Source organism: Pieris rapae, chromosome 24 (genome assembly GCF_905147795.1).
Source record: "Pieris rapae chromosome 24, ilPieRapa1.1, whole genome shotgun sequence".
Taxonomy (NCBI): domain Eukaryota; kingdom Metazoa; phylum Arthropoda; class Insecta; order Lepidoptera; family Pieridae; genus Pieris; species Pieris rapae.
The window spans coordinates 2355715-2367382 of NC_059532.1; the positions used below are offsets into that span (position 1 = coordinate 2355715).

General features: G+C 34.0%; 1 protein-coding gene and 1 pseudogene across 1 annotated transcript; both read right to left on the reverse strand.

Moving 5' to 3' along the window:
- Positions 1 to 5183: 5183 nt before the first annotated feature.
- LOC123690384 (piggyBac transposable element-derived protein 3-like) lies at positions 5184 to 9477 on the reverse strand. The gene is given in 4 exon segments (XM_045633845.1): positions 5184 to 7686; positions 8274 to 8305; positions 8759 to 8938; positions 9453 to 9477. Coding segments are annotated over 4 exon segments (1071 nt in total). The 3' UTR covers positions 5184 to 6852.
- An 854-nt stretch (positions 9478 to 10331) lies between these two features.
- LOC123690385 lies at positions 10332 to 11033 on the reverse strand (annotated as a pseudogene).
- Positions 11034 to 11668: the final 635 nt, after the last annotated feature.

An 11668-nucleotide genomic window follows, 5' to 3' on the forward strand; every position in this document is an offset into this window, starting at 1 on the left:
GGTTTCACTTATATACTATATACGGATAGTGGTAGACAGTTGTATTTCCTTTTAATGGTCATCTGTCTTGATCAAAATATTCATTTTTTTGGTATGAATATTGTTGTTATTGTTTTGTCTTTGTTTTGAGGTGAGCACAAGTTGTCACTGTTTTGATTTGCTTTTTACATCTGTGTTAATTCAGCAAAAGAGGGTTTGAAGGTTATGCAATACAGCACAGTTTATGATTCCATGGTATTATTAATATTTGGGAACATATTATAAAGCCATTTTGAACATTGGGTGTTAATCTATACATAATATGTTAATGTTTTGTTTGACAAAGGACAAAAATGAGACAAGGCGAAATTAGTAACGAATTTTGGAATAATCATTAGTTTTCTAATGTTACTTTCAAATTTAAATTTGGAACTCAAATATCTTGCCAGGATGCTTCAACCAATATGCCAATATATAGTCAAATTTATAAAACAGCCTTGTGAAGTAGAGAAGAAAATGTCAAGTATTTTGCAAAAAAGTGTAAGAGATAGGGGAGTATTGAAGCTCTAGATTAAAGTTAGTGTCTGTGGTTTTGTTACCATGAATTATGGTTATATTTATTACCCTTTCTTTCCTTCAAAGCACAAATTTCCACAAGGTCACGGTCAGGTGTTTCTTGTTTTAGTGTCATCCCTGAAACGTCATGTCAGCTACCTTGATAATTTGGCGGTACTAAATGACGCCATGGCACATTTGTCAATGTTTTTAGAGCTTCTTTTGGCTCCACTCATAGTGTCTATATCCCTGTATAAAATAAATGTTTATTAGCAGAAGGGCTTATTATCAGTTATCATTTCTTCTTGGTTCACATTGTTAGGGTTTCTAAAATTGCATAATGAATATGTTGCTACTTTTACCATAATTAATAATTATGGTTGTCAGGGAGATGAATTGGCTGATGTACATTTGCAGCAATCAAACAACCTAAACTGATTTAAAGTTGATTTTATTTCTGTTTGTTTTTCGCGCCTTAATTTGATATCCCTGTAGCGCTTATTACGCGCTCTGTGACCTTGGTCGTATTTTTAAAGTTTGGTTATTTCAGTTATGCAGGTGCGATCATTAAATAAAATAACGTGTTATGTATGTAAATGAGTTTTAATAAAAAAAAATAGTACTTAAAGGTAATCAACAAAAATATTCAAGCACGTTTTTACACGTAATATGTACGAATATGGAAACAGAATGTATGAATTATAAAAATCTGTCATTTTGGTTTGTCGTTTGGAAGTATCAGCCCATCAGATGTTTTTCGATGTTATAAATTTTATCAAATATGCTTTGGTGACCAATTGATTACATTGATGACACAAGCGAAACTAAAACTGAAGAAGAAGGTAGAATAAGAATGAGTAAACAAATAATGTTATCTCAGTTACAGAGGTTTATGCATATAAAATTTACTCGCTGTCTGAGTTATAGAGGTAACTATGATGATAAATCGAAAGAACAAATCTCAGATATAGAGGTTTACCTCGTCCCACTAACAGAGGTAATTCAGAGCCAAAGTGTTGGGACCTCAGCATGAGTTCCAGTTATGGAGGTTTCTCACTTATCCAGGTCCTACTTAACCAAGTTTCACTGTACCGTTTTTTTAAACATCACTACGTCCTCACTAGTGTCGGGTGTAGCTTTTAATGATCTAGTTACATTCTAAAGTAGTAGCATAGTGTCCTCTTTCTCTTGCACAAAATACTTTAAAAGATATCGTATTTGCTTCACTGTTCAATTTCTTTTCTTATATTGTTTTTTACCGGGAGCAATGCTACTATTTATATCGTCTTCATAAGTTTACCAATTTTTGGACATTCAAACTGTCATTTTTTGTATTTTATATATATAGATCTTCTATATATATTTTATATATATAGAAGATCTGTGGAAACTTTAAAATGTTTGAATTTCTTTACATCAATTAAATTTGTAATTGCACGTTTTTCTTTTCTACTCGTAGTTGTCGCAAATTTTTGTGTTATTTGTTCACTTAAAAGATCGTCAAATAATTGTCATGTTTGAACAGTGGGACGTCTTCGTAGTCTTATGCCGTCACGTTTGACGAAACTTTGTTGCTAAAGGATCATTATCCTTATAATATCTACAACAAAATAAACAAACAAACAAACAAAAATTTCCTTTATTAAGTTAATGTAACAAAAGTAGGGTAGATAAGAATTAAATAAAAAGATCGCACCATCATCTTTTGATTGGCACTTGATTCATTTTCACTTTTGATTCGACTGATCGATTTGACTTTACGTGAACACGGTACACACACGTCAAAGTGAATACCCATATTCAATCTCTGAAATAACTTTGATAAACTGAAAAAAAAACCATAACTTGACCATAAAATTAGAAAATTAAGATTGGCAAGTATCACAGGTATAACCTTGGGTGCCATCAAAAGTAGAACAATCTTCGTGACACCATTGTTGACAAATGTTACGTTGAATCCACTTTTCAATTGGTTTACCGTCTACTTCAATATATATTTCACCGCAAAAAAAAACATAAAATATCCTTAAATTCTTTCATTTTCTTTGGCTGCTTAACCTTTTGTCTTTCTTCTCTGTATTAGTCTTCTTAGGAAATTTTTTTGACTTATCATTCAGTCTTTTAGTTATATTCTTAACTATTTTTTTGTCCTTGATTAAAGGTTCTTCAATAAGAAGGTTTTTCAGTTTTGATATCATGCAGTGCACTAATGGAATGATTTTGGAACTAGAACAATATTTATCACCAGATATTTCCTTAGTCGCCGCTTCAAGTGGACGTAAAATGTTAAGAATCGTTTCTTACTTTGGCATAGTTTGAGGTACTTGTGATAACCTGATGTAAACTTGCAGGCTGAAATTCATCCGGTATACTGAAAACTTGTCAAGTAGGTGTACCTATTGAGGTTATGCAAATAATATTAGATTTTCCATCCGCTGCAGTTTAAACAGCAAAATCAAACCTCAACTTCTCCATGCTTATTTAAATATGTGCAGAAAATGTTGTTTTATAATAATATTCGGTTTTCTAGTAAAATAAGACTTAATTGCGTTTTTCTGTAAGACAAAAAACAACATTTAAAGCCTTTACTTCAGGTATTGATCCTATATAAAATCAAAAACATAACATAACACATTCACCAACTGACAGTTACAATGACATGAGACATCTGTTTAATTATATGGCGCCAAATTAAAAAATAGAGAATAAGAATTAAATTAATTAACAAAAACAATATCAATAAGGTAGTGGTTTTCTTTACATGTATATTATTATTACTGGTATTAATATCGTAATAATACATCGGGGTCTTCCGTATCTTAATCTGTATCTCTGTCGTTAGTGCTATTATCGGTCTTAATATTTTTATAAAATTCATGAAATGCGGGATCTATTAATGGTAATAGATTCATCAAATCCTTCTTTTTTTCTTTACTTATCGGTAAAGTGTCTTTGGATACAACTTCCAGCTGTATGTTGTCAACATTTTGTTTGCCCCTTTTTCTGTAATTTATTACTTTAAAAGAGCTTTCATTGTCCAAATCTGTCTTGAAACGAATTTCTCCTATGGGATCTTTATATTGCAGCCATTTTACAGGTTGCCATAACACATTTATAACCAGAGGTTAATTGTGAATGGTCCTTTTTTCGAACTTAAGTCCGAAAAATTTAGATAATCATCAAGCTTCATTGGTACAATGTTAAATGCTTTATTATTTCCTTTAAATTCGTCTCCGTTTCTTCTATGCTATGGAACAATACAAATCATAGAATGTCTGCCATTCACTATATTTGCCAGAAAATGAAGGTAACTGTATCCGCGGTAGTTTTATAAAATCTCCAGACTCAGCCTTTATTTATTTATTTATTCACACTTCGTTACTAGAAAGAAACACAAAATATATAAATTACAAGGGATGCAACGGGCGGCCTTATCGCTAACAGCGATCTCTTCCAGGCAACCCTAGTAAGAAATGAAATAAATTTAAAAAAAAATGATGGGTGCAAGAAGTTATATAAAAAACAAAATAAATTTATATTAATATATAGAACCTTAATCTATTAATAACTATATATATTATAATAACTAACTAAAACTAAAAAGCTAATCTTACAAATTCAAGAATAGCAAATAGAGAATTACAAAACGAACAGGAGATACAAGAATTACACAGGTCACGATTGATCAGGATATGATAAGGTAAGGAAATATTTATAAAGAAGAGTTTTAAAAGACGATAGGGAGGAAGCCAATCGTATAGACTCAGGCAGCATATTCCACAGCCTAATGGCGGAAATCCTAAATGAATTGTCTATGAAGGAAGAGCTGTGGGATGGAAATGCTTTACCTTTGACCGAAGCCCGTAATTTACTGGAATCGCTCTGAATGTCACTCTCGTTATAAATGTGCATGAGATTTTCTTTTACAACAGCCTTTTTTTCATAAAAATCATACACAATAAACGGTTTCCTGGCATCCATCCGCAGTTTTTGTAGTTGTTCAGGGTTTTTTAGTAGCGTTTCAAAAAACTTATGTACCAATCACTATTGTCTTTGGAATTTTATTTATGATACTTGTGTTGCCCGCTAATTGTCTGACGGCTGGCTACCTCGAGCTAAGCTAGTTTTCAGTAAATCCTCTAGATGGCGTTATTACCTTAATCGATATTGATGTGTCGTTCCAGTGATATTGCAAAATTCATTTTGTTGTTGGTTAGGATTAATTTTTTCACTTTATTGTTGAAAAAATCACTGTTGAATTACATACTGACGTTCGTAGGTTATGGAGAAACCAAGTTATGGAGAAAAAACCAAGCAAATGGAGAATCTGAATATTGCGGCTGTTGACCTAATGTAAACTGTTGCGTATGATTATCATTACACAACTTATGGGACAAAGTCAAGTTACTAAACTCGCCTTCAAAAAGGGTATAATTGATTTTTTCTGCAATGATATGCTGATTTTTTGATAATTCACGCATTTTGATCGCAAGACTTTTAGCCTACATCATATCGGTCTTATCATATAATATATATATATCATATAATCATGGCATTAAATTTAATTAACAATTGTTAATTAAATTTAATGCCATGATTATAATGTATGAAAATAATATGATATTGGTTTTTTTTTTATATTTCAGTTTCCACGAACTGAACAGGAATGGAAATTTATATCCAAACAGTTTAAAGAAAGATGGAATTTCCCTCATTGAATTGGAGCGATTGATGGGAAGCACGTAGATATTAGTCCAGAAAATAGTGAATCATATTATTTTAATTACAAAGGAAAACATAGCATGGTTCTTATGGCAATAGTGGATGCGAATTATCAATTCTTGCTGTGCGATTTTGATACCAATGGCAGGATTTCGGATGGAGGTGTATTATCTCCTCCTCCTCACCTCCTATACCTCACATTCAACATGATCAGACATGCTCGAACGTGAACTTCTTGGAATGTTTAGCGTACCAATTCTTAAAAGGCCGGCAACGCACTCGCGAGCCCTCTGGCGTTGAGGGTGTCCATGGGCGGCGGTATCACATAACATCAGGTCAGCCTCCTGCCCGTTTGCCCCCTGTTCTATAAAAAAAAAAAAAAATGCACTGATCTTTAAGAAAAGATAGCTGATCATAGTCCATAACTTTGGCTTATATATTTCATCAACGCCTGCCCCCGACTTCAAAGACTCCGCAACTTTATGTTCCTCCTTTTTGTCTAATTTTTTTTCGTCACCAGGTCACGATCTGCATTCGGTTCGATTTCTTTAAGTTTTTCTATTTGTTTACATTCAGCATTCCGCTTATCTCTATTATGGTAATCTTTATTTTTGACGTTCCATAAACAGGTTTCATTTTGATATATTTGTATGAATTCTTCTAATACATCGCGGTTCGTCATTATGCGCTGCAAGCTGAAGGCACCGGTAACACCTGATATTGCTGATGATGCGGCCAGCCTATGAGCAGTCGGCCCTCTGTAATTTGCTTGGCTGCAAGGATTGGACACCGGACCCAAACAAACTAGTTGTGTAAGGCCTCACTCACCGTTATTTGCTTCCGGTTAGCCCCCCATCTCCGCTATCGCCAATTTAATGTCATTTGATGTGAAGGGTCATCAAGGCCAGCAACTCTCACTTCGGCACACTTCTCCAGTTTTTTATTGTATTTTTTGAGATTGTATTTTCTGACATTTATAATATCGTCGCTTTGGTAGTGAAGAGAGTCAACCCACACATAAAAAGTTCCAAAATAATGAGCAATTAAGTGGCGAGGTTAAACAAAAAATAATAATTAGTCCATATCATCTAAACCGTAAGTTAGATTTTAATAAGAATGGCATAGATTTTGCTAAACATGATTCTTGTATTTTCAGTACATTAATCGTTTTTGTAATTAAACTAGTTTTTCTGTTAATTGTTATTTTGGCTCTTTTCACCATTTAGATATTTTGAAAATAATCTACTAATAAACAGGGAGGTAAAAAGATACAAGTGTATATATAGATACAGTTGTGGTAAGACAAAGAGCTACTCCACACTTCTTACACCTGTTTTGCGTGTATCCCTTGCATCCAGGCATTTTGCATCTGCTGCGAACACAATTACCAGGCCAGTAGTGACCAACATTATCAGTCCTTATGTCCTTAGGAGGAATATGTTGAGCTGGTCCTCTCCTTTTTTTTTGCTTGTATTTCCATTTCAACACTTCGGCCTTCCTCTTTTGTTGCAGAGTTCAAATGAGTTATTTACTTTGGCTAATACCTTAGCCAGTTCCAGTCTATAGTTACATAGGTTTAGAACTGATGAATTGGCTTCAAGTTGTTTTTAAATTTTTATACACAAGCCAAGAATTTATTACCGTCATGTCCAATAAGTGGTAAAAGATACCAAGATACCACTTTCGGCTTCTCATTGCAATTCGGTACCTCCCAATAAAGCTATCCACTAGGTCTACTCCGCCCATATGAGCATTATATTCCTTTATTATATGTGGGCATGAAATTTTAAATTCTAGTCTTATTTGCCTTATCAAATCTTTCTACTTGGCCCACAGGTCTGCTCCAACATATGAAGATAGAAAAATTACAACTTTATTGTCCTTCCAAGTAACTGCTGTCAAATCAATACCGTCAAATTCAGTCATCTGCTCTTCATGAGTTCCACGAGGAACAGGTTTCTTCATCATTGTTTTTTTGTCCGGCAGTTTGCAGTTCACTAGCCTGTTAGATTGCACAGTACCTAGGCTATAAATTCCTTGTTTGGCAAGATAGGTAACTAAAGGTACAGAGGTGTAAAAATTATCAAAATAAATTATATGATTTATATGCCTTGGGACACCTCTAGCAAGCCGGACTACAACATTTCCCACTGGCCCAAAATCTGGTTCATCTGGAAGCCGTTCATTCTCTTGGCCAGTATATATTTCAAATTTATGAGCATAACCTTTCACGATGCACATCACATATAATTTAAACCCCCACTTATGGGGCTTATTAGGTAAATACTGCTTCATGAAGTGTGCCACTTTTGTGGCACACATCTGTTCATCAATTGAGAGTTTTTGTTCCATAGGAACTAAAGCAAATTTCTCATTTAGATGGCTAATTATAGGCCTTATCTTATGGAGCCTATCATGTTGTGGGTGTTCCTTGGGTAAATGTTTCTCGTTATTGTTGAAATGTAGAAATCTACGAATAGTCTCAAATCAGTTGACAGTCATTATGTCCTTGATTGGTTGAAAACCTACAGTATTTGACCAGTATAGCCGTATATTGGGATATTTTATAACAGACATGTATATTAGTATCGCCATAAACTTTCTTAGCTCAGTTTCAGATAAATTTAATGGTTTAGTCACATTTTTTTGAACGGAATACAAATTAGACTCTTCCACAATGCTTTGAACTATTTCTGATGTAATAAAATGTGAAAAAATACTATAGGGAGTACCAGTAGTAGCCTCATCCTTCAGTTCAGGTGGGTATGTAGTGTCTCCATGAAAAGCTGTCTGGTCATAATTCCAAACAATTTTTTTTACCTTCCATACGAGTCCTCTCATAGTTGCTCGGCGACTAGCTCGGATCATTATCGGGGTCATCATTTTCCTCTTCTAATGGACTCTCAAGATCGTGAAGCAAATCGTCTCCATTTTCATAAAAATTCTCATTACCTTCTGTATCTGAGTCCTCAAGATCATCTTCCGAAATCTCTCCATAATTTATTAGAGCTACATACTCTTCTATTTGCTTTTGATTCAAGTATGGCATCTGAAAACCAATAAAAGTGATAGTTAGTCACTAAACAGGGACATTTTCTAGTAAATGCATATTGTTGCAGATTTACAACCACAAAATAAACAAAATTTCTGAACACACCAAAAGTTTTTTTTATAAGTTATAAATTGTACTGAAAAGAAGATGAATTATTACGTAAAATAACTAATTTTGTTTGAATGTACCTTCGAAAACCAAATAATTACACTGCAAAGCAAATACACAATTTTCATCCGCTCCAAAATTACGATCGGCTTTGATTTGTCAAAATCAATTTAAATTTGACAGTCGTGAAGAAAAAAAGTGTTGCCACTCGATTAAATATATCACCATGATAGTAATAATCCTCCAACAGCATGCATTGAACTCATACTAATAATTTTATGGTCGTTTGAATGGTATGTTGCAGTTTTACTACTTTATGCATTTAAGTTTTTTCACTGTTACTGTTTTCAACCTCTTGAAGATCTTGGCTACTATTTCTTAAATTCTCTTGTTCTCTTTGTACTATTTCAGGTTCACTATCACTGTAATGTGAAGTTTCTGATTCTGGTATATAACATGGATCATGTTCTGAACAATCTGATTGAGCGAAACGGTCAGAATCTGATAATACTTGTTCAGGATCTACAAAACAGTTAGCTGTAGTATTATTACCTTTGTTTGAGCTTTTTGTTTCTGGATCAAGTGAATCTACATCAATCTGCTTTGCAGATAGTATTTAATAACGGAATAACATACATGCATATATAAACTCATGACTAATCCCTTGTCATTGGTACAACAACTAACTCAATGTTTTAGAATGAAGTTATAGCAATGCTAAAGTTGCTATGTTAAAGCAATGCAAGCATTACATTTTTAGGATGGAATGGCATGTCAAGTGGAGATAAGTAGCTATCTTTTTGCCCACAAGAACACTACATAAGAAATCTTTATTCCCTTAGTCACCTTAAAAATACCCACAAGAAGATTTGGGGTGGTCCAAAATAAATTATTTGTGGTTTACCTTGAAATTATAAAACTGAGATTCTGATTAATTTAGAGAATGGTATGTTTAGAAAAAAGATGTAAGTAGCTACTAAAAGAAAGGCATAATAACAATTTTAAGTTCTAACTACGTAAAGGTTACGTATCTCACCAGTTGTGATTACATCCAGATCCATGTAGACAGGGGTTTCAATGTAATGTTCTTGGTACTGATCGAGCTGCAGGCACAAATTTAAGTCATGCGTGTCGTCTTGATCACGATCATTCGAGTTCTTGGAATTGTTTACCAAGTTCAATATTAACTTTGAGCGATAATTATTATACCTGGACATTTTGCCGTCTCGTCTTTTGTTCAATAGATTTAATACAAATCCAAGAAACTTAACAAGCAAAATAGACAACATAAAACAGTAAAATCACAGACTTGCCTCTGCAAGGAACGCCGACGCGCGAAAACAAGGCATTTTTAACAGATCATGACAGATGTCAAGCCATACAAAATAGCGCTCTAAATGCAGAGTTCGTTCAAAAAGTAAAAACTAATGATTTATGCCACTTGACTAGAGATGAGATATACCTGCCATTCTGCATACCCGGCCTTTAAGGTATGGGTATTGGGTATCATTAAATACCTGGTACAAATACCAGGTATCAAAATACTTCTAAGTATTTGGGTGTGGTAGGATTTCGATAAGTAAACGTATGCGATAAGTATGGTATGCCTCCAATATAATGTAGGTACGATGTTTCAAGTACCTATACGTAATTATGCATTATGAGATATGAAATCTTTCCTTCCTACTGCTACTACCTACTTCCAGGCTGAGGACTGTCAGCTAAGAATATGACGATGGTTATTAATGAATTCTAGTTATTTCTATATAAGTAAATTAATGCAAAATAAAATTAATTGTATTTAAACTAACTAGCCGGCGTAGTTAAAAGATTTCAAATCAATTTATTTACAATTTTAATTTGCAATATTTTTTTTAGTTTTTTCAGGTTTTTTGTTCTTTTTTTTGTACCGTTTTTAGTGTTTTTTATTTTGCTGCAGGAATATTAATTGCTGGACTTTTCGACTACCAAGCCGCGATCTTCTTTCTGTCAATATACGGAAAATAACTGTTCACATGGAACGCTGGTGGCCATTGCGTTTAATTTTAATTTGGCCAGTTTGGCTAAGTTAGGTTAAATACCTTGGTTAGCTCGCCACCATGTCAAAGGGTCCATGTCTTGTGGTAACACACTGTCATCTATATATTTTTGTACTTCTATGATAGCCCTACTGTGGGCTGTACCAGTTGGCCGTACATTTTTCATGGTTTTAATATAATGTTGCCAAATTAAACTATTTGATTTTTTTTCTTGGACATCTTGTGGTGCTTCAGAGCCTGTAGTTGTAGGTTGATTAGTTTGTTTGTTGGATCATAGATGTTACTAAACCCACAACGTAATGTTTAGTATTTTCTGCTACGGTTGCATTTCGGAAATATAATTTATATCTTGGATCTAAAATTGTAGAGATAGTTAAGGTACGGCTCTTTTCTAAATTTTGAAATCGATTATTAATTTCGGAGAGTAAATCCTGGCGGCAAAATTCAACTTCGTCTGGAAATATACTTATATTGTTTTCTTGTCGGTACGTCTCAGTAGCAATTTCCTGCAGAGCATTGGTAAGGCCAACCGTTATGGGAATCACCGAGCTACCACTAACATATTTTTGACCGCTCATTTCTCTGGTAACTTCCTCACATGGACGCAACACCCAAATTAATGATTGACATATATCCCAATCGTAACTTGTTAAACGAGTGCAATTCACTACATCTAAATTGCTCATTGCGCAATTAATTTCATCTTTTAACTCGACAAATCGTGACAACATATAAAATGTGGAATTCCACCGTGTCGGGACGTCTTGAAGAGGCCTCTTCACCACCTTATTGGCTTGCTCTTGGTAAGTCTTCAATTTGTTCCAAGCCACATTACTACGCTTAAAATATGACACTATTGATTTTACTTTACTTAAAGTGTCTTTAATGTAGGAGTTTCCTAATATCTTTTGTACCGCTAGATTTAATGTGTGCGCATAACAGCTAAAATGTTTCCACCCTAATATTTGCTTTACAGCATTTATGTTCGCACCATTATCGGAAACTACAAGAAGCACTTTTTCAGATGGAATAGACCAATCCTGAGTTACATTTTTTATCTCTTCGGCCAAATGTCCCGGCCAGTGTGACTATTTTCTAAAACGTTACATTCTAGAAGTACAGATTGTAGAATAAAATTCCTGTCAATGTAATGACCCGTGATCGCCAGATAGGAGTCATTATTTCTCGACGTCCAAATATCGTTGGTTAAGCA